Below are 24899 nucleotides of genomic sequence, written 5' to 3'. Positions count from 1 at the left end.
TTTAAGAGAAACAGAGAGAGAGAGAGAGAGAAATACATTTCGCGAATACGAGTTTGAAAAGAAATAAGTCCGTTTTGTTGGCGTACTACTCTGTAAAAAAGAGAAAAGAAGAAAAGAAGAAGAAGAAGAAATAATAGAAGCGAGAAAGAAAGCTGAGGCGCGTCTCTGTCAAAGGCTAAGTCTTCTTCGTCTCTCGTGTCAGTGCATTTGTTTGCGTGTATGAATGTATGAGTATGTGTGTGTGTGTTAGTAGCCAGGGTGAAGGGAAAGAAAGAAAGAGAGGGAGAGTCTGATATGAATACCAAGAAGTGTAAAGGTAAGAGTGTAAAGGAGGGGGGGGAGCATGGCACACGACCGCGAAATGGTTCAAAGAAACGCCGGAGTCACGAGTAAGCACAGTTGTCAGCGTCGTGCGCTTCGACAAAGGAGGAAATGACGGGGAAGGAAAAGAGTCGTTAGATAGGAGACTCTCTGCTGCTGCTGCTGCTGCTGCTCCTGCTACTACTGCGTTGCTGCTACCTTTTAATGCCACAAGAGACGAGAGGAAAGGAGAACAGAACGACTATGCGAGCATTCTTTATCTCTATCTCTCTTTTTATCATTTTACTCTTCCTCTCTCTCTCTCTCTCTCTCTTCACGCGATCCAAGCCGTTTCTTCTATCTCAACGCTGGTAGGACGTTGCTCGATTTTTCCCTTGAGCGACGGTCCGCGCGTGCATTCTTTTTTCCATGCTACTGCTACTCCTTTCTCGTAGTCATTCTATGTCAAATTTGTTTTTCCTTTTGTTTCTTATTCCCCGAAATACAATTAACCGTAACTCTGGTATATCTATCATTATCGATCATTTTATCATCGATACATTTTTCATTTTCTCGAAGGTTAATCTATATAGTATTGCTAATCTAGATAAATTCAAAAAAAGAAGAAAGATCGCGCGTATCGCGGTAATATTTTTACGTTACTTTACCGACTATCTTAACCGAGGGTATTTGATAGAAAGAGAATGAAAGAAAGGATAGGACGATGATACCTATCTCGTTTGCTTCGGCAAACAAAAGATCGTCCCTTCTTCGTGCGTGTGCATAATCGTGTTCTTTCGCTTATCTATACTCCAACTATCTATCTACCTACTTAGCATATGAAAAACAGGAGCGAAAATAGGATAAGAGGAATAAAAACGGTAGAGGAAGGACGAAGAGAGAATGGAGCACGATGATGTAAGAAATTACGAGTAGAACGAAGATACGTATGTATATATATATACACATATACATACGGATAGATAGACAGACAGACCCGGTGCACTTACCTCTTTGGGGTATTAGCGGCCAGGGATGTAACGGGCTGCCGGCAACCAGCCAGACACATGCCAGCAACACTCGGAACATTTTCACCCCCATCCACTTCGGACAGACGGAAACTTCTCTGCGTTCAAGTCCCTTTCCCTCGTGGCCACCCTCGTATACTCCGCCCTTTCCTCCTCCTCCTTCAACCCTTTTCACGAGCGTTGTCTCCCACCGTTGTTCCGTTCTTCTTCCAACGCGCTGTAACAGAGTTTCGCTACTCTTCTTCTTCTTCTCTTTCCTTCTCCTATCTACAGGAACAAGCTCCCTTTCAGGAGGTTTCTCGTAACCGCCCACTTTCTCCTTCTCTTTCTTCGCCACCTTCGTCGTCGTCGTCGTCGTCGTCCTCGTCGGCGTAGTTGTCGTTGTCCGGACGAAGAAGTAACCACTACTAATGCCGCTGCCGTTGCTGCTGCTGCTGCTGCTGCTGCTATTACTATTTCAGGAGGCATACACGACGAACGCGTTGAGATCGCGACGATCCGACGACCGTGCACGAACCACCGACTCCTACTCGGCAAGCGGTAAAGCTGATTGTCCGATTAGTCATACCGTGCTTACTACGTATTTACTATTCTTCAAACTAGTAATATTGAAGCTTCGATCGGTAGATATCATCGCTAACGGATATTAACTACTGCTAGCTATCCGATGTGAAAACACCTTTCAGCAAATCGAAATTTCTTTCGATCCCTCTTTAGTTTTATTTTCCTCTTCGTCAATCCACTTGTATTATTCGTCAAATAAATATATATATTTCTCTTCCTCGAAACACCGTTCTTTGCTGTTCTTTCTTGTTACGTATATTCTCCTAAGTCCTATCACTCCGAAAACACCCTCGCTCGTCCCGTAATCACTCGAGGACTCTCGTATAATTGTCTGCAGGTACGATAATCGGTCCGAACAGACCCGGACGTTTACTGCTATCCCGAGGATCAGAGCTACTCACGAGTAGGAGCAGCAGCAACAGCAGCGGCAGCGGCAGCAACGTTTCCGGCGCGATGGCGATCGCACATAGTTGAGCACGCGTATATATATATTCTCTCTCTCTCTCTCTCTCTCTCAACGTGCTATCCTCAGAGCATCGCCATTTCCGAGTCCTGTCACGGAAACGTCAGAGCGCCATGACGTGGTTTTACGTGGCTCTCCGTGCTCGAATTTCTACGAGCTCTAGTCGCGGTGCCTATGTATTCTCTCCCCCCTCCACCAGCCTCCTCGACCCATCGTTTCTCTCGTCCACGGATTTTACCTTCGATCTTCTTGCTCATTGGGAACGGAGGAAGAGAGAGAGAGAGAGAATATTAGTAATAGTAGTAGTAGTAGTAACAATGACCACCACAAAATTGTCGATCTCTACGTCATTTGTGGCGCATTTTAGCGCGAATTCTTAAAAAACGTGACATGCTTTCCGAGAAATCCAAATGTTCTTCCTTATCGAATTTTTGGATTCGAAATCGTTATATTAGATATCCGGGTCCGATTCCATCTATCGTCATCGTCGTCGTCGTCGTCGTCGTTGGTCAAGGAGAACGTATCCTCGTAGAAGGTAATCTCGTTCCTTGGGATCAGGAGCTACAACGACCACTATTACTCGCTGATCCCACGTTCCTGATTCATAGGTGCCCGTTAATTTCTCGTGGGATTCGCTTATTAAAGGCGAGACCTTAGGTATTACATATATATATATATATTTTCTCTCGTTTCTCTGTCGTCGAATCTTGTCAACGTATTAAAGCCAAGACGAAATTACGTTCGAATCAACGGACTTCTGTTGCCACTACCAAAAGAAATCATTCGCGTCAAAGAGATTATTTGCCCTCGAGCTTCTTTTCCTCGTTCTTCGTTCGATTCTTGATGCGTTTGTATTGCGAATTCTTGCTTTTTAAAATAACCAACGCGTCTTTCTTCCTTCCTTCCTCCCTCCCTCGCAGCAACAGCAACCCTTTTTTTCGTTCGCGATGCCCGCTGGTGTTCGGTGTGCTGTGGAGATAGAAATAAAGATAAAGATAGAAAAAGATGAAAAAGAGAGAGAGTGAAAACAAATATTTCAACGAGAACAAAACGCATGTCTCGTACGCGAACACGCGTCGAGCACTAACGAGTTCTTCCCGCGACAAATTTTGGATCGTGCGAATGTACTTTGATATTTTTCTTTCTTTTATCTTCCGATTTGAGTAATGAAAGAATAATTTTATCGAGTTTTTCGAGGGGAAAAGTCCCGAGGCGACGCGACGCGAAACGGAATACTGTTCGTTGATCTCGAATCGGGATCTAAATTTAACGTAGGGTTAAATGGCAAACTTCCGGTTAAATTTTAGATGAAGAAAGAAAATAACGTGAATAGAATAGAGGAGGATAGGATGGGATGGGATAGGATAGGATAGGATAGGTAGATGGATTGGAAACGATTTTGACGTACACGTCCGTCACTCGCGTTTTCATCTTTTTTCAAATGTTTCCCAACGGTATACCCTGACGCTTAGAATTACGTATGAGTCACGTATCGCGATGTGCCAGGATGCATTCGAGTTTTCCGCCCGATCGTTCGACCGATTGCGAGTGTCGGGGAAAAAAAGGGTGGAAAAGGGACGAGAAAGAGCGATCGCACGACTGCAAAATCTACGATGTGTTTTCTTAAAAAGTCTACTTGACCGAAACGAAACATATCCGAGAAAGGAGGAAAATCGTTCGACCGAACGAAATATCTAACGAGAAAATTCGAATCGTGAGCCAAAGATAAAGCTATACAACTTTTAAGCTTTAAACCCTTTTTCTTTTTTTTTATTTCGCTATCGATTTCATAAAAAAAAGAAAAAAAAATAGAAAAAAAAAAACCAGAAAATGAAAGAAAGGAATACAAATTCGTATTCGTTCGGCGGGGTATTGCGTATCTCGATGAAAAAAACGAACGTTTTTGGAATTCGTAATGGTCGCATGATTTTACCTGCAAGCACGTAAACGACGGACGACTAATTCTTCGTATAATTTTATTTTCTTGTACGTGTTAAACGTTGAAAAATATTTGCGATTGGTCGATTTGTGTCAGAGTCGGCGGTGGTGGGTATCTGTACGTAAAAGACAGAGAGAGAGAGAGAGAGTTTTATTTATCATGCTAGCGTTGTTCGCGAGCATCGTCCCTCGAGCTAATTAATATCTCCGTTATGCAAATTAGGCACAGCAACGTTGGCTCTCGTTGTATAACAAAAGCCCTCTTTCCGATAATTCTCCATCGAATAACGATATCAACGTACACGACCAACCAACAATCCCCTTCTCCTCCCGGCAGGACCATTCTAACCGTCGTCCGTTAAACGACGCGAGCCCGTAATCTACGAACACCGATTACGTATAACCTTCTCGTATCTCTCGGGTCTCCAATTAATACGAGCCCTGCTTACTCGCCTCTATTCATTTTTATTAATTAGCAATTTTCGAGGGACGACGTTCGTTATCTCGATTATTTCGACCTTTTAAAGCATGTAGTACGCGCACTATAGTAAATATCAACGATTATCTATCAAAACTATGTCATTTTATTTTTTTATTTCTTGATATGTAACTATCTCGTTTGCCAAAAGAAAATAAGAGAACATAGTTAAAAGTAGAATAAAGAAACGATTTGAAAAGCTGTCAAAAACACGTGTAAAACACGTATGAGCGATTACAGGGTAAAATCATCGTTCGTTTATCTTCGATGTTATACTCGTCTCCATTAAAAGACCGGGCCGACGTTGGGCCTCTCTCTCTCTCTCTCTCTCTCTCTCTCTCTCTCTCTTTCACTCTTTTGGTTTGAACGTTGGACGCTTTTATTGATCGCCTATGCAAATTTGGCAATTTCATCGTTACTCTCCCATTCGTTTATTACGAGCTACACATAGTCAAGCGACTGCATCATGACGGACACCTTTGGTAATACGCGTGTAGATACAGAAGTGAGTACTTCTCTCATTTTAACGAATTCATTCTTTCCGATCGTACTCTCCCAAAATGTTCATTCGTTATGCGTAAATTTACATTTCTCGTGTGATACCTAATTTTATTCATTTCTTTTTTACTTTATGTTATAGTACCGCACAAATAAACTAACGATAAAATAATAAAAAAGTACTCTCCCTACACTCTTCAATTTCAAAATTACCCGTGTTATATGCTTATCTTTCAGCAGAGAAAATTGTGAATTCGACTCGAAATACGATTATACGCCTCTTTAAATCTAACGAGGCTGACGAAGTCGCTTTATCGTTGAACGCTTCGCTTGCATGATATTGATCGATATCCGAATTAATCAATTCGTTATTGTGTAGAAAATATATGTACGCAAATTTTCCGAGATAGTTGATGAAATGATTATCGACTTTTACTTTTCTCTTTTTTTATTTTTTTTTTCTCGTCGGAAAAGGATATCAAACAAAAAAAAGAAAAAACAAAAATACAAAAATAAATAAAATATCTACGAACAATTTTATCCCTGGCTGTAAAAACCAATGATTTTTTTCTAACGAGAACTAAAAAAAATACAAAAAAAGAGAGACAGAGAGAGAGAGAGAGAGAGAGAGAAAGAAAAATATAAAATATGTATGGACGATTCGAATCGTTCGTAAAACCAATGATCCCTTTTTTCTGTAGGGGGACAAAAAAAAAGAAAGTAAAATATCTATAGAGACAATAATTTGATTTCTTGTTTTTTTTGGCAACAAAACGGTTGTTAAAATTGAAGAAATTTTAAACGGAACCTTTTAAACAATAGTACGTTTTAAAGGACAGAATGGGACCGATGAAATTGCATGTAACGAGTTAGATTCTTTCTCTCTCTCTCTCGGTGATAGTAGAACCGAAAAGCAAAGAGGAAAACACATAGTCCCCCGTTGTATTCGGCCGTCGCAAAGCTCACTTCCGGCGAACGCGCATCGCGTATAAACGGCGACGTAATAAACCCTGCTGTTCGACCGTACGCCCCGTATTTGCCCCGTATTTGCCCCGTATTTGCACCGTTTTGCATCTGCCGAAAGAGATGGAGATAAAGAGAGAGAGAGAGAGAGAGAGAGAGAGGTAGGACAAAATTGCAGTCGCTTGCAGTAACGAAAATCCAACGGTGTCGAAAGCGTGCCACGCGAACCGCGCGTGTCTGTCTCCCCCTGCTCGCGGATTGCCCTTTTTATTACTTTTCCTTGTTTTTTTGTTTTTTTTTTCTACCTTTTTTCTTTCCCGAGATTACAGGAAAAGTAGTAAGAGATCCATCCCTCTTCGATTTTGTCCGCGTTCAAATTCGCGCTCGAATCATTATTACTCTCGTGAAAATAAAAGTACCGAACAATGGAAGTGTAATACGTCGGCAATTGGAAATGATATAAAATAGCGAGTAATAGTTGCATTTCATTTTTGTGGGCTGTTACGCTTTAGTACGTTGGAATAAAAATTATTTATAAGATTTTCGAGAGATATATTGTTATCGCGATCATTTCATTGTTTATTTTTCCTGTATTTTTTTTTTTTTTTTTTTTTTTTTAAATATCGGAAACCAAATATAACCATTGAATCGAATTCGTTCTCCGTGTTTGTTTTTTTCTTTCTATTTGATTTCTTGACTATCAAAAATAGTCGGAAATATGAATGGTTTCGAGAGTTATTTATAGAAAATATATCAAAGAGAAATGATTAATAATAATATATACTATATTATCAGAAAAACGTAGAGCGAATAAGACAATGGAATATTCGCATTCTTTATTTGTCTTTAGTTCTTGCTCTATTTCCTTCGTTATCAAATAAGGTAACAAGGCAAATATAAAAGATTTGAGAAGTTATTTGTAGAAGGCATGCTCAAGAAAGATTCGGCCACCTGTAGGAAAAAGACATCGTTTCTGTCTTGTCGTGAAGCGAACCGGATGGAAAATAAACTCCCGAGAACCGAATTTATCCGTACGTGTATATGCGTGTATTTGTCTGTTTTATGTATGTTTCTCTCTATGTGCTACGTAAGCGTGTGTGTGTGTGTGTGTATGACTGCACACTTTGTAAGAGAAACCGAACGAAGCTCAAAAAGAGTTCGTGGGAAGGAAGAAAAGGGAATAAGATTGCGAGGAAAGAGCCACTACCGTTAGAGAAGATAGTGGTCTCGCGTATCGCCCGCAACGAATTCAATTAGGGGAGAGAAGAGACCAGAATTTTGTATCGCCGTTTGAGATAGAACGATCGTAGATTTTAAACGAATGTTGTCTGTTCGTACGTGACCGGTAGGCCGATTCGTTGCCACGATTTCAGACGACCAATTGCCTTGTCTTCTCTTTCTTTTACCATCTACGAGAGATAGCTAACGAATTTCGATTAGAAAACTTTCGGAGAAATTATCGAAGCAAATAATCGACGTTATTTCTTGTTTCTTTTCAAAGGACTTTTAATTAATATTAAAAAATAATCATTATTATTAATGTTACAAGAGAGAACGATATTCGATCGATTTTTGTTGGATATCCGAAGAAAGACATTCGGCGAGATGATAATCGAAATGGATTTGCGTCGTTCGTCGTAGAAGGGATATTACGTGGGCACTAATTCGATGATTCGATAACGATATCGTCGATAGCGCGCCGTTTACAAGGACGGTGGGTTTTAATGGGCCGACTCTACGTCCACCTGTTGGCTCCACCACTCTCTCGAGCCGGCGCTTACGAAAGTCACGTCATCCGAGAAAATTTTGGACCTCTCTCGTGTATTCGCAAGCTATACTGAATAAACAAGAATAAAGTAGAAGAAGGAAGGAAAGAAGATTGATCTTTAGAAAGATGCCGGGCCATGGTATACATACAAATATATATTTACATTTTTCATCTTCCAAAAGTTATCTACCAAAGTGGAGTAAACTATATTTGATATTTTTCGTAAGAACTTTCGCGATTTATTTGATATATTTTGTCGAGATATCGCATCTACCACGATCTTATTACCCATTTAAATATTTTCGATGAAGTCACTTGTATAAATTAACGCGATAGAATCTTCGCGTGTTACAATTTGACCAAAACGAAGGCTTCTTTGCGACCGGTGCATAGTATAACGGTAGGCGACGATCGAAAACACGCGACAGGTTAAGCACGTGACTTTGAAGATGATCGACGAGGGAGAGAGCCCTTTTTGCCGATAACAAAAATGAGAAACAGCTTTGAACGAGGTGGACGATGGGACGACAGGGGGAAGCCAATCTGACTTTACCTACAATTTCCTCTTGAATAAGATATTAACTTGGGATATCAAACCTCGTCGTGATTTTCTATCATGTGTTGACCTACTCTGTCTGTCTGTCTATCTCTCTTTCTGTCTTTCTCCTTCTTTATGTAGCTACAGTTGACGTATTCAGCTCAACTTTGGACGTCATTTTCTAAATGATCGATGAGAGTCGCTTTGGGTTCAACGAGTAGTCGACTTTCCGATGAAAAACATGTCGCGGATCGAAATTAGGGGAGCTAACGAGCGCACACGCGAGAGAGAAAAAGTAAACGTCAATATTCTCATCGTACAATCTTCTTCAATTTCGTTTTGCGGTGCGTGCACACATACGTCAGGGTTTCTTTCGAAGATCACGCGAGATTATCGACCACGTTGCTTCTTTTTTTTCTCCCCTTTTCTTTCTTCCTCTTTTTATTCTTACTTTCTTTTTTCTTTTGCGAGCCGCGAGCCAACTCTCGTTATCCCAGGAATTATGGTGTGGCGAGTTATCGCGGACAATTTCCACGTCGTATCTCGTTTAGAACTCGCTCGATATTAAACGGGAACGCAAGGGAACGATTTATATCTCAAATAGCGAAATAGTTTCTCTCGTAAACGTAATCATTTTTGTTCGCAATTACAAAAGATTAATATTAACGCAAAGTACAAATTTCCGATGGGGGTTGGAAAAGGGCGGGAAACGTTACGCAACATTTTATTTTCTCCTTTTTTTTTTTTTTCTTCCAAAAGATCAAACGACGTTCCATCGCTCGTTACTTCGATTTCTTCGATATCTTTTTGACAAACGAAACGCGACTGCTAACGAACATCGCCGGCACGCATTGTTTTATGTAAAAGAATACGAGACAATTTTTGTATCAAATTTTCACAGTGGTACTTACCAAAGTATAGAGACGAAGAATTCAGCTGTTCGAGCCTCCTCTCGTTCTCTCGGCTTTTCGAAAGAGAAACATCACCAAAAAAATATACTCTTCTCACGTTCACAAAAGAGCCATCGATATTTATTTTCTTTGTCTTTTACCAAATGTTTCGACGAATCAAATACGAGAGAATAGAAAATAAGAGAAAAAATTGTGATCTGTCATAAAAGTAAAAAATAACCGTCTATCTATATTTCTCAATGTTTATTCCGTTTTGTTTAGGTAAAATAAAATAAATCGATGAAAGAAAAAGACGAGAGCAAAAAGTATAATCGCGAGAACACCGAGCTTCGAATTACGTCACGTGTAAAAGGTCAATGAGTTTTTCGAAAGCGAAAAAAGTAATGCTTTCCCGTACGGAGAGAACGAACACACACGTCTTTTCCCTCGGAGCGCGCACGGCGCACTAACAGTCGCGAACGGTTCTATAGTTTGAAATCGAGCCGGAACTAGTGTGGTGGCGCTAGTGGCGCCTAGGCCACCGAGGTATAAGAGAGTATAGGAGTGCCAGTGGTATGCAACAAACCCGACGAAGCGTCTCTCCTCGCGCCAACCCCCTCGCACCCACCCTCGCACTACCACTTCAACCCCTTTAGAAGGGGAGGACAAGGGAGGCGGAAGAACGCCACCCATCACTGCTACCACTACTACCCCCTATCGGTTGCTTTCCCTACGTGCTGCTAAGCACCAGACTTTCCTACCAAGTATAACGAAATACGTATATGGATTCCTTTGATCATTTACATTATATTTCCAAGATGCAGATCTAATTCTCTGTATATATATACGTACGTATGTATATGTATATATATATGTGTATGTGTTTTATGTGTAAATGAGGAAAAAAAGAAAAAAAATGTTCTTTTTCAAAGAGAGAGAGAGAAAGAAATAGACTCGGATAAATTCTTTTTCCCAGATATTCTTTCTTTCGGATTTTTCTAGGAAATATTGATTGTTTGGTGAAAAAATAGTATGTTAATAGAAAAATATACTGATGGTGGGTAGCGTTTATCGATGACGAGTTATAAGAACTAAGGTAGACGGATAGAATTGAAGTTTTTTTGATGTACATTCCGAAGTAAATGTTCGAGAGAAATTGTCTTCTTTTTTACTAGCAAATTTTTTTACGTTCAAAGTGTATTATACGGTTTTTGTCGTCTCTCCTGTCTTTCACTGTCACTTATAACGAGTCCTTTTACCGTATCGTTTTCTCCTACCGGCGTTAAAAAAGAACGGAGTAATAGGTTTGGTTTTTATTTTTCTTTTTTTTTTTATTTCTTCTTCTTATCGTTACGTCGATAAACGTGAGAAGGTTGTTTCACGCGATCAACTTTTTCCTATCTTTTGCGAAAAATACAAGTATCACGTACGCAATTCTAGATATATCTATATATAGATATACACGTTTTCTTCTAATATCCGGAGAAAAGCGCACGGAAGTGGCAATAAAATGATTTCGACTCTTATACAGAAACACAGAGGAAAATTTTTCATTTCGCGAAGTAGCAGCGAGTACTCTCTCTAGTTCGGCGTACCTTTCGTCGATTTCGCGCACGTCGTCGATCTCGTTCGAAGTACGAACTGGAAGTACAATCAAATTTCGTTTCGGACGTTCTCGAGAGTGAGTCCGGGAGAAGGAAGTTGGAGGAGCGCGCTCGTTAACTGCGTTTTCCGTCAAATTTCCTCGAGCGTTCTCATTATTTGTCAATCATTTGTTCCTCTGACCACTAGCCAAAGATCTAAACGTCTACAATTAAAAACCAACTGTTCAAAATTTCATTAATTACTGCGAATTCTTGTTAAATAAAGTAATTATGCAGAAAAAAATCAATTTACATTCTACGAGCGATCCTAAAATTAACGATCGAGATAATAACCGTGTCGATTAGATCGAATAATTATTAATACAAAATATTATTGTTTGTTGTATTTTTTCGCAACATTTTCCTTCGCATTATAACATAGTATAATAGAGGTACATCCCGTGAAATCTATTTAACGCCGTGACGCTCTCCTGCCTGCTTAATCGTTCCGTGAAATCAGATTTCTTGTGTTATGAATTTTTTTTAAAATATCGTAATTTTTCTTTCCTTCTCTCTCTCTCATTATGCACATTTTTTTATTATTTTATGCAAGTACAAGTAACAAAAAAGTATATAGATAATAGCGAAAAGGTCAGAAATTTGAAGAAAGTTTTATTCTTTCTCGATGATCGATGATTTAATTATATAATATTTTAATTAATTCCCTTATGAATAAAGACCAAGTATAAATTTATTTGTAATTATTTTTCTTTCAATTAGTATCATCCACAAATTTTAGAAGCAATGTAATCTACTTTTTCGTTGCTAAATATAAGTTTTTAATTTTTGTGTAATTAATAAGCTGTTTTCTGAAAGCTTACTAGGTAATAAATTATAGAAACAAATATAATTTGTTTGCCATAGACACAATACATTGACTACACGATACTGACATACTGACAGAATTACAATACTCGATAAACTATTCGTACTTGACCAATCATTTTCTATACAAATATATACGCTCCTCGCGCACGAGTGTTTAACACTTCAACATTGTATTCATACGCCATTCGGAATAAAAAGTTTAATAATAGCAAACGTATTGAAGTAAGACTAGTGTGTATGTGTGTGTGTGTGTGTGTGTATGTAACTCGAAAGAGCTCGACAAATATGTTGAGAATACATTGATAAAGGATCGAGGAATTTTTCATTTCGAAAGGTAAAGAAAAAAATAAAAAATATAATAAAAATATGAATAAGAAACAAAAATAATAAACGGAGAAAAAAAATTAGGAAACAAAAATAACTGGACAAGCTAAAGCGAGTCGGATGAAAGTTTTGAAAGGAATTATTAATAACGTTGTCCATATTTTTGTTTGAAAGTTCCAAACGAAATATATGTCTGCGGACAGGAAGAATAAAAGTTAACTAATCGAGACAATGTTTTTTCCGTTCGAGTCGATTACACGTAACAAGCAGAACAAGTTATATTTTTTACTTACATACACGTACATATATAAGATATTCATGCATTATTATAAATAAGCCCAAGGTTCCAGGTTACCGGGACGAGAAAGTCATATTTAGGTGCTTAAAATAATATGATTTAATATTTTAATATTTAACAATTATAAGATAGAAATACATATTGGTATATATCGTTATGAGCAAATGTAAATCGTCCTCGACTATCAGGACAAGTAACCTTATTCGTCATTTTTATATATAAATGTATTTATATTTATTTAATCAAAAGTTATATTGCAATAAGCGTAATCGAGCAAATTTCTGCTGATCGATTTTGATCCGTCGAATCGAGAATGAGAGAGAGAGAGAGAGAGAGAGGGGTATGCGGAATTAGGATGGGAATTTACGGTGAAGATGGTAATTCTCGATTTGCAGGTTCGGTGCAGTCAGAGAGAGAGAGAGAGAGAGAGAGAGAGATAGAGAGTAGAACAGTCGATTTCCTGGACCAATAATTCACCAAGCCATGCTCTTCGAACAAGCTTAAGCCTCCGCGAACGTATTCCATTGGTCGAACTTTCCAACGATATGTCACAATAAATGGAGTAACTTCTTCCTTTCTGTTCGCGAAGAAACTACTCTCTTCTCTCTCTTCTCTCTCTCTCTCTCTCTCTATTTCTTTCTAGTTCTCTATATATACGCGTTCACTAGCATTATTCGTCCCTTATCTTCTTCTAGCAGGGTAATAACGCGAGAAGAGAACGTCACGTGTCGTCTTCGCTAACGGCTTAAAGTAACTGGCTAACCTTAACTCCTTTCTTCCATTCTCTCTGCCCTTTTCTCTCAAACCCTCGCCTCCCGCCCTTCTCCTTACGAATATTATTCCTCGCGGCTGGAACGATTAGTCACAGTCGAAAACTTACCGTTGAACTTCGACTTATCTTCGCTCGATGAGAATACGATTGTTTCTATCGGGAATTCTCGCTCGAGTTGGGGTGGGGGGAGGGGTTGAATTTGGCGAGGAGGGTGGGGGAAGAGAGAAAAAGAAGAAAAAAAAGGGGAAGAGAAAGTTTTATGATGCATCGCTTGGGGAAAGTTGAATAAATCAAATAAAAAGAAAAAAACGAAGAAGAAAAAGAAGAAGAGGAAGAGGAGGGAAAACAAAGTCTTTCGTTGCTTTTTTCTTTCTTTCTTTCTTTCTTTTTTTTCCCAAGGAAAATGAGGGTTTAAATAATCGTCTAAAAAAAAAAAGTTTATACCTGCAAATTATTCGACTTTCTTTAACGTTTACTCTTTATCTAGAAAATCTTATCGAAATTATTGTATTTTATTTAAACGGATAAGAGAAATAAATAAAAAGATATTTGATTAATTAATCGTTATAGGTACGCGTTTAGAATATGCATGTAAAAGAAATAAAAAGTTAAAAATATCTGGAACGATATAAATCGTAGCTGTGAAAGCGCAATAACGAATCTCAAGCCGCGGCAAAACGTATACAGAAAACAAATATCAAACCACTCAACCTCGAGACGAACTCGCACTGACTACGATGTTTCAGTCGCTTGTTGTTTTGTTCACGGAACACGGAAACTCTCTGTTTCTAATTTTTTTGTCTGCGGAATCTCTTGTTAAAAAGTAAGCTTATCAATGCAGAGCTTGTTTTAATTACGACATATTATTATTATTATTATAAAATAAATATAAATATACACGAATTGATGTATAAATAATATCCACGTATAATAAATAAATACAAATAAGTATATAATTGTACAAATTAACTTTGATTATAAATATAAATTATATATATATGTAATAGGTATTTATATACATAGGTATATACACAGATTGTATAAATTACAGAATATTATAGAAGAGGATTACCGTACGCTGTAACTTTGACAATCAATAATTCAAACTTATGATAGTTACAATTTCGAACTAATCTTAATATATTTTTTTTCCTGTAAGTGAAAACGTTTCTAGAATCAAGAAAATTAATATATACCTATATATATATTTCTTCTTTACTTGGAAGAAAAAAAAAAGGAAGATGCACGTGAACGCCCGCGAATAAAAAAAGGGAAGACGTGTGGAGACGTATAAAAGAAGTTTCTATCTGCTATACTAGCAAAGGAAATAGTTTACAAACCCTTTGGAAAGCTCGTGTCACGACGGTGATTGCACGTAAAGAAGAAACTCCTAGACGAAGAATGTATGTATGCGAGTAGGATGTAAGTACCTATACACGTATATCTGTGTATTTATATATATATACACGTGTACACGTGTATTTGTTTAGGTATATATGTATGTATAAGTATATCTCGAAAGCCACGTTCGTTTCCTTTTCTATTCGGAACACTTTCTCGATAGAATGGAGACTAGTATAAGTGTATATAACTTTAAGGTATATCCAGACGCGAAGTTGCACGTGTATGTGTATTGCCCGGAGACGAGCGTCCGTCCTCGAAGGATGAAAATTAATTTCCGTCGGCGTCGTTGTCGTCGTGCTCGTCGGAGCTTTCCTATTCGCATTCTTAACCATCTTTCCGCTCGAAAGCAATTCGACGTGCTGCAATATCGTGCACGGTAAGGGGGTAGTGGAAAGGAAAAAGAAAGGGAGAGAAAGAGAGACAGATGAGAGGGGAGAGGATAGTACTGGCTGTGTATGAAGGAAGCAGAAGGGCGTGCTAGGAGATCGTAAAAAGAAGCGATGTCTGTAGGTTCATTTCGAGCTAGAGTAAAAGTGGTGCTGGTGAAAAGGAATGATAGAAAGGAGTACTACGTGTATATATATATTTATATACGCGTGTGTGTGTGTGTGTGTGTATTAAAGAAAGATAGAGAAAGAGAGAGAGAGATAGGTAGATAGATAGATCGAAGGAAAAGAAAAGGGAGGTAAGAGTAAGAGAGAATTTAGCCCGTAGGGAATTTGTTCGACCTGAAGTTAAGACCATTCTTGAGACTAAGTCTCCACCTCTCTTTTCTCTCTCTCTCTCTCTCTCTTCTCTATCTCTCTTTGAAGGGATAGAAGAAGAAGAAGAAGAAGAAGAATAAAGGGTGAAGGGAATTGAGAGAGTCGACATTTTATTGCCGAGTATAGTACCTAAGTACTACGATGAGGGACGCGGAATGAGAGCGACGATTTAACGTTTAAACAGACGTTTAATACGTCTTTCTTGACTACGATTTAGGCTGTAAAAGATAGAATGATAAAGAGAGAAAGAGAGAATGAGAAAGAAAGCTTGTGTTTGTCCTCAAAAAGGTATAATAATAGGTAGTGTATATATATACGCGTTAAGAGAAGGAAAAGGTTGTAGGAGAGGAAGCTCTTCGTCTCTTAGAAACTCGGAAGATTAATGAATTGAAATTTCTCTGTTAAGTTTCTTACCGGTGATATATTGTGTTTTAAGAGCACCGAGACAGTTTACTCTTTCGAGGAAGTCTCGGAGGGGTGGTCGAGGATCTTAGATCGTTAAGAGGAGGCCTCGTTTTATGATTTTCCTTCGAAAGATCTACGAATGTATGGACGAACGGATGACAAAAGTTTCCAAACTTTAAAAGATGAACTTTGATTTTGATTAACCGGCAACTCTCTCTCTCTCTCTCTCTCTCTTTCCCTCTTTTAATAATACTAACTCGTTCGTTCTGTCATTTACTACATTATTCGCTTTATTACCTACGCAACGTTAATTAAACGCACTGCCAAGGTAGAAAACGGTGCGGTAGCCGGCCTGACGTTGTACGCTACTGTTTCACGTAATTGGCATACGCATTAGAACGAAGTTAATTAACGTGTTGTAATTAGTCTACACTCTCTACTTATTATCTACCCGTTGACCCGTACTATACGCGTTCAACCAATCCTTCTATTTTCTTTTCATTCTTATCGAAATGAAAATAATTTAGTAGATATTTAGATATATATATATATATATATATATATAAAAAGTAAGAAGAAAAGTATATACGTTGTTTATGCTATTAACGTTTAATTTGTGATGTATTATAACGTACCTAGGGTCCATAACCTATTAGAAGTAAAAACCTTCATTCGTCTAAGCTTGGTACGTTGGTTTTATTCGTGATACCTTTTTTTACAAAGCGCATATATTCCACGTGAGTGGAATTACCTAACAGCTGATCGTACTCTTTCTCACTCTTTCTCTTTCTTTATTTTTATGGTAAGAGCACGAGTTCTTAAGATTTTTCTCACGTCTTATTCTATCTCGTCTTTATTTCGTCTTGCGAAAAATTATGAATTCACAAAAGAAGGTACGTAATCGTCTTTACGGACGTAAAAAATCATCTTCTAAAGTATCGTTAAAAGAAATGCATGTATTATTCCTGTGGAACTTGTACGTATGTAGATAGGTAGATAGGTATGCGAGTACGCGCGCACACGTACGCGTGGTTTCTTTTTTTCCTTTGGAAAATGATCATTACCTTTACTCGATGTTCTCCCTCAGTCGAGAGAAAGAGAAACGAGTTAATTGCTCGTAGCAATTAAACGTTTTGCAGTAAGAGAACGGGACAAAAAAGGAATAAAATATTAAAGAGCATCGAAGTTCTTTTTCTTTTTTTCATTTTCTTTTTTTTCGGAAAAAAAAGCCCCGGGAATAGTGGAAGCTCGTTGATTCTCTACTTATATAACTCTCTTGGTAATTAAAGAAATAAATTTAAATAATTTGACGAGTCTTACCGAGACCATCGATGAACACGCCTGTACAATAAAAACGATTTCACGGGGGAAGTATCGTGGTAATAAAAAAGAAGAAACAGAGAATTGATAAAAAAAGAGATAAAGAGATTTGTAAGTTCGTTTCGGTAAACGCGAGAAAAATAAAAATAAAACAGAAAAAAAGAGACGAAAGCGGTTGGAGGGTTAACACCAGTCGTCGTTGTTTCGCCCTTCGCTAAGGGTTGCCCGTAGTGTTTCTGGTTACCCACGGAATATATGCATGAGCTGCCCGACATTCACCTCGAGAAAGTAAGAATACCAATTAGGTGAGCAAACACTGTTCGAGCTTGCGAGAGAGGAAATGCTCTGAAGACGCATCAACAGGGGATTGCTTAAAGCTGCTTCTTTGCTTTGCCACATTCGCGATCGTGACAGCAATAGTCGTCGGCGTGTTCGGAATGACTGACAAAGATTTACTCGTCCAATCTACATATGCAATAATGTTGTTTCGCGAAACATTTTTTCTTTTTTTTTTTTCTTCTATCGCGTACAAATTCTTTCCATTATGTTTTTTTTATTTGTAATCCCAAAAATATAATTCCTTATTAAGGTTTATATTATCTGGATAAAAATGATTTCAATTCCGTGTATTATAAAAAGAAATGACGAGGTTAGGAAAATCGTAAGGGGAAAAGTTTTCGATAAGTAAGGGTAATAAGTATAGGAGAGTTAGGTGAAGGGATATTTCGAAGTTGACGAGCTTCATCGATCTTAGCCAAGCGCCGGAATAATATATAATGGGCAATAATGCCAAGGCAATGTATCAAGCCATCGGGATATTCTATCGACAAGCTGTCGTTGCCATTATGCCTTACATACAGCGTACATACCGTGTATCGTCGGTGACTGCTAACTTATATGCGTGTCTCCTGCACGTAAATGTCACAGATATGCTTGCGCGTGTATGCGTGGTATATGTATATCGAGAGAATCAAAATAAAATAAAATCAAATCAAATAAAATAACATAAAGATAGAAAAGGATAGGCAGACAAAATCCATCACCCCACCCATAAATCCATGCTCATCCTTCGTCCCGCGTTGGAGATGGAAAACTCGAAAGCTATGAGAGAGAGAGAGAAAGAGAAAGAGATGGATAGACTGAATGAAAGAGAGAGAGAGAGAGAGAGAGAGAGTGAAAGTAATCGAGAGAATAGAACGTAGAGAAGGTAAAATTTATATTCCATGGTTGCCCGTAAAACCGGACGTTTATTATCGCACAAATCACGATCTGTTAGACAAAAGGGAGGGGATCTCTTTAATACCAACGAGAACAGAATGAACGTGCCGCGGTGAGTATCAAACGGCGAAGGAATTTGGCTAAAATTTCATTTAGGGAAATTGCATAATAACCGAAGGAAGAACCCAAGCCAAAGACCGCACATAACGATGCGGTATTATGATGTTGTAGATACGTGTGGCCTCTGTAGTTGAATCGAACGAGAGACCGTATGTGTATGCATTATGCATACATGTGTACATTTATTATCGACTAGGTACATAAATAATATTTCCAATCCAATCGAATTAAGAGAGATAATTAACGAAATGAAGCACGGAATAATATGATGTTCTTAATACGTGTTATTTAAATTTTCAATATAAAAATAAAGAGAGAGAAAGAGAAAGAGAGAGAGAGGATAGCTTTCGTCGAATAATATTAGCAATCGTAAATTTTCTAAAAATTCGATAGGAATTTTTCTATTTTACATCGCAAAATTACGATCGTCGATAATCTTACATTCTCGCGTCCACCGTTCTACGAAATTTTATCGATTTTCATGACCGTAAAAATTCCATGACAAGACGATATAAAAAAAAAAGAGAAAAGAAAAAAATAGAGAAAATAGGAGAGAAGGGACTCTGCTTTCGGGGAAAAGTTTTACGATTTTATTCGTAGAACGTATCGTAAGAAATTTGTATGGTCTCCGCAAACATACGATTTTATCCCGAAAGGAATATTTTGAAAGGTTCGATAGGGGGAACGATCCATCGAGCAATGCAAATCTTTCCTACCGTTGTAATGCAAAGTTATTATGCAGTGTATAGTTACGAGGACGAGAGGAACCCACCTGGTGTAGAATTATCGTTCAAGACAGGAACGCAAAATTTTGTCGACCCTTGTATGTACGCGTGGGAACTAGCTTCGAATATACATAGTACTCTTTCGAATATCGTGACCGAGAGAGGGAGAGAGACTAAAAGTTTGAAAAGAATATATCGTAGTAGAAAAGTTAGCTAAAAATATTTGTCGATATCGTAATATCGAATAATATTATAACGAGTACGTACTTTGCAGAATTTCGATATATTTGTTTATTAATAATCTCTCATTATCGAGGATTTTTTAATTATGTATATCCATATATCAGAAAAGCTTTCTAGTTTCGCTCGCAATTAACGATAATGAGAAAGCTCGTAGTTAATTAACAAAATTAAATATATGCAAGATCGTTGAAGATCAGGTCGAGAGGTTGGTATGTTGTTCGTCCCTAATCAGGATCGATGCATTCGTGAGATTAATTATAAATAAGTATCTATAGTATTATACCATCGGTGTATATCCTACAGTATGTAAAAGGGTAAATGTCGATGTTTTAGCAGACTCATATCGATTACATGACCACATCGTTCCGTTCGTTAATGCGTCTCACCTCTGGGGTATGAACTGTGGAAGTTGTTAATAGAATATCCTACGTCCTAATTACGCCTCAGAGTGTCAACAGAAGTCTCTCAGTATCTTGGCAACCAACACCTCGGGCAATTCGTTGAGAATTTACTTTCTCTCGCTCTCTCTCTCTCTCTCTCCACATATTTATCCTTCAAGAATCAACCTCTGACGTTCGTTGGCTCTTGTCGATAGGGATTCTAAAAATATCTTACGATTTCCTGTAATATTAAGAAGAAGGAATCGACGAGAAAAGATATCAGAAATCTACATTCGGAGAGTGATGATTCTTTTTTTAACTTACTTCTTATTTCATATATTCAATATAAATTCATGTATTTTAATAAGAAATTCTCATTTCAAAAATACTATTAAATTAAACGAATGGAATAAAAATTCGAACTTATTTCAGTAAAAAGGAAACTTAAATGTTTAATATATATTTTTATTTAATATTCTTTTCTCAAATCTATATGACTGCATTTATAAATTTCAAAAAGTCACTTTATGTGTATACCGATACAAACTCTAGATAAATCCTTCGAGGTATATGTATATTATTTGTCTTTGGTGCACCGAGATAAGAGTATAAGAAGATCGATCTATGTATTATTCTCAAATACTTCAACTATGTTACGTCTTGCGAACGAAGATCAAGAGGGAAAGAGAAAGAAGTATAGATATATATATATATATATACATATAGAAGAAAAAGGTTCGTTGGAAAAGCGATGCGGAGCAATATCTCTGAATCCTCCGGAAGAAGATTGGAATCTTTTTGTATTACTTCGAGAAAGTCTCTGCCTCCTCTTTTTCGTCGAAAGGAAAGAAAAAGGATGACGAAAGTAAAAGGAGAACCACAGCATTGGTAATATCGATACTCTGGCGAAGTAATCTCACGAAGTCTCGACAATAATAATAACAATAATAATAATAATAATAATAATAATAATGATAATAACGATGATAATAATAATAATAATAATAAAAATAATAATAATACATAATAGTAATGAGGAGCAGAGCGGTGCACCGAGAACTAATTAGTCGTCAGTTCCCGATAAAACTCGAGCGAGCTTGCATCTTCGAACAATTTCATCGCTTAATTAGTCCGTTGATACACCCCCAAAAATTTGATACGCTCAAAATCACCGTCTACTATATCTAATTCCTGTATATTTTTTCATCGTCGTTCGAATAAAATATTATAAATATCGATTAACGTAAATATATCTGATGTTATATTTTGCATGGATCGCAAGGATAAATAAATATAAGCGAAATAATACGGATGGCGTCAGATTTTATTCGGGTTTGAAGTTTTATCGTTAAATCGGAGTTTTACATCATTTACCCATTAATTACCTTCATAAATAGTCAAATTTCGCGTACGCGCGAATGTATTACGTATTTACGTTACGAACGTGTGCGCGTGATTCTATAGAAATCATTCGTAGGTGCGAATTCGTCTCTCTATCTCTCTCTCTCTTACTTTATTTTTTTATTTATCGAATCGCACGTCATTTGGAGATATATTTGTTGGCAATGTTGTGCTTTTCGCGAACGATCGCCGAGATATCGAACGCAGTGATGTCAAATTAACGTCGTCCTGCCGATCGACCTTTCGAGCTTTTCAAAACTTTTCGAATGGTCCGTACAACACATCCACACATGTACACACGCGTACAAATGCATAAATGAATCGGGTACGTGAAAACAACTTCCGTTTTCGTTGGTCGTTTTCGAAAAGCGAAACAAGTATTGCAATCAAACTTTTATAATATCAATGCATACCAGATCGTATTTTCAGTCAGTAGATATCTACTGATTGCGATCGAAAATTAATATCAAGTAATATGAAACGTAGAATAAAGTGACGTTCAACAAGGTACGAGGGAAAACTCGATCAATCTCTGTGTTTCTCTCTCTCTCTCTCTTTCTCTCTCTCTTTCTCTTTCTCTTTCTCTTTCTGTTTTCTCTACTTTCTCGCTCATACGTTTACCGATTACAATGTCAACCGCACAATCGGAGTTAATTAAGAATAAACACGTTCGTAGAATTAATTGCAAATTAAATTTCTAGCCACGTCTTGTCTACTACATTGCCGCGTTATTCTCATTTATTCGCATTCGAAGTTCGAACGAAGTATGAACGGCTAACGTGTTTTCTAATTACATATACACCTCGTTCGTTATTATCTTCGATATGTCGAAAAGAAAAGCTTTCGAGATACGACGTTTAGCTCGATTAAATGAGATTTTACTTTACGCGCATTCGAATAATAACGCTCAATAGCATATATAATAACATTGCATCGAGCGAACAAGCGTATACACCAGTTTATTATTAGTTACTTATTCTGCACGTTTTATATGTATACCAGGTATTATTTTCGTTAACAATACACATATTACGCGTATACGTACATGCTAAATAATTATTTATCTTTGTAATACGTTAAAATATGATCATTATAATAACCTTATAGTATTTCATTTATAATCGCGAATCCCAAACTGTTATTGTCATTCGTAATGAATTTATATTATGTAAGATTGAAGAAGCGAGAATAACTGGCAAACAAATAATACTTTTGATTACGCAACGAAGTTCGAGCGATTTACTTTTAATTATTGAAAATGAATCCTCAAATTGTGCTTATCATTCTTAATTAATTTATATATTTTAGAAGTAAAGAAGCGAGAAAATAACCGACAAAAATAAAAGTACTTTTGGTTATATTCAACGTAGTTTGAACGATTTACCTTTAATTGTAGCTGAAAGCTCACAAACTATGAGTATAAGAAAAAAGAAATAAAGAATGTGAGAGAAAGAGAGAGGGAGGGAGAGAGAGAGAGAGAGTAAGAGGAAGTAAGAGGAAGATGTTATCCAACTTGAGCTGTCAGCCCATGTAAGAGAAGTTCTCTAATTTTCTCAGAAAGCTTCTAATGTATCCGACGCCAGCAACAACGAATGAAATGAAATGAAACTACGGATTTTTGAGATTGATATAGAAGTTCTTGGCTGATCTTGTGAAAACAAATGAACACTTAATTGAAATCTTACAAATGAATCTTCGTCCTTGTCTCTCTAAATAAAATAATAAATAAGGTTATATTTTAGTTAAAGAAAAAATGACGGAAAAGTGATACGATTGAAGATATTTATTTGCGAGCTCATTCGGAAAGCAGCAGCAGCAGCAACGGCAGCAGCGGTTATACAACAATGAAGCTTTTCAATTTTCCTGAACACCTTTTGCGCAAAACAGCAGATAAATCACGCACAATTTACGCCCGATGCATTTGCAGCGCAGCATCGAGAGAGAGAGAGAGAGAAAGAGAGTATAGCATCGGTTGCATAGCGCATACGTTTTCGTTTCTAGCCGCCAGTAAATTTTTGGTCGAACGATCGTAAACGACCGGCGATTCTCGAGAGCGATATTTTAATCGAATAACCGAGCCGGCCATCTCTATAACTTCGGCCTTTGTGATCGCTAAAATAACGTGATTTGTTGATTGTTTTAGATGTCTATTTAAATATATATATGTATTATATATGTGTGTGTGTGTGTGTTCCCGTTAAAACGCAAAGTTATCTCTCATGAATTCGTATACTATATCTAGTTATTATGTAAGGTTTTCTCATGAGGTAACTAAATTATACGCTGTAAGGGCAACACTTTTGTATCTTTCGAAGGATCCCATCAATTTAAATATAATTTTTATTTTAATTTTCTTTTCTTTTTTTGATAAAAGATGTGTGTATTTATTCCGTCAAAAGTCGAACGAGATATATAATCTGTCCTGATTTTAATCTCTCCGCGTCCTCAATATTTTATGTAGAATTTCATCAGAATTACCTAGAGATAAAAGTTAACAAATTGAACATTCGTGTGGATCGATAAAAACAAAACCGACTCGCACCTGCAAAAACGTATATAATGTAAAATATACAAATTATTTCATACGGTTGTTCTCTCTTTTCTATCGTTTTTTATCATTTTCTTTATTTTTTGTTTTTGTTTTATCGTGGAAACGTACAATAATAGAAAGTAAAAGCTTCGACGAGATATCTCTTTGAAAATCTGTGCGGAACGTTGGTAGATCGTTCGCACGACGTATCTTAAAAGGTCGAAATGGTTCGGAGTTGGAGATTTCCAAGGGTTTTAACGGTCAACAGGTCTTCGGTGGGTGGGTACTAAGAAAGGCTAACGGAAGATTCGCCTCTTTGCGCCTGCAGGACGTTTTCTCTCTTATAATCGGATTTCTACTTTTTTCTCTGTTTCGTTCCACAACTCGAAGTACAGAGAGAAAGAGAAAAAAGGTAGAGAAAGAGAGAGAGAGAGAGAGGGTGGGTACTCTTCTTCGGTATCCCCGTTTCTCTCTTTCTCCCTACGAAAGTACGCCGTTTGCATTTTACGATGGCGAAATCGTAAAAACGATTTCGAGAGCAAACACGAAGCGAGTCGCTTGCGTCGAGTTCGATAAAGTAAGATAAACATCACGATATTTCCTTTTATCTGATACTGCTGAAAATTAATTAAAATCCATTAACGATACGATTTAGTTTCTCTTTCGCGAGCGAAGAGAGAAAGAGAGAGAGAGAGACACACACGCAAAGAGATAACAAAGAAAAAAAAAGAATAAATAGATAAGTTGATCTATTGGTAATTAGTAAAACATTAGTCGATAACAAGAAACACGCGAAAATGGAAAAGAGTTCTTGTTTTTTTTAGAAATACCAATGGATAGATTTCTGGAATAGAATATTGAACGATTCGTTCCGTTTCTCTGTCTCTCTTACTTCGTGCATCGATGCAAAATACGCGGATGTCGATGGCAATCGGAAAATTATATAAATTTCATGGAGTTTCACGGTAACGGCAGTCTATGGTTTTTTGTTTTTCTTTTTTTTTTTTTTTTTTTTTTAAATTAAGCACGAACGCACGAAGTATGATATATTCTTTTCGTCGAAAAAACGAAGCGTAGATTTGAATACGAAATTACG

At 37.3% G+C, this 24899-nt stretch overlaps 1 protein-coding gene across 2 annotated transcripts in view; it reads right to left on the bottom strand.

The window, feature by feature from the left end:
* Positions 1–9923, bottom strand: part of LOC122521467 (disintegrin and metalloproteinase domain-containing protein 10-like) — a 119267-nt gene extending 109344 nt beyond the window's left edge. Inside the window, exons 1-3 of one of the 2 annotated variants that reach the window (XM_043642231.1) lie at positions 9450–9923; positions 9365–9366; positions 1311–3324 (exon numbers count right to left, since the gene is read on the bottom strand). In XM_043642231.1, coding sequence (XP_043498166.1) covers positions 1311–1401 — 91 coding nt within the window. In that variant the 5' untranslated portion in view covers positions 1402–3324; positions 9365–9366; positions 9450–9923. The remainder of the gene's footprint in view (positions 1–1310; positions 3325–9364; positions 9367–9449) is intronic. The other variant, XM_043642230.1, reaches the window with a different exon arrangement.
* Positions 9924–24899: the final 14976 nt, after the last annotated feature.

Source organism: Polistes fuscatus, unplaced genomic scaffold (assembly GCF_010416935.1).
Source record: "Polistes fuscatus isolate 324 unplaced genomic scaffold, CU_Pfus_HIC Scaffold4, whole genome shotgun sequence".
Classification (NCBI taxonomy): domain Eukaryota; kingdom Metazoa; phylum Arthropoda; class Insecta; order Hymenoptera; family Vespidae; genus Polistes; species Polistes fuscatus.
This window is presented reverse-complemented; position numbering and strand designations above follow the sequence as displayed.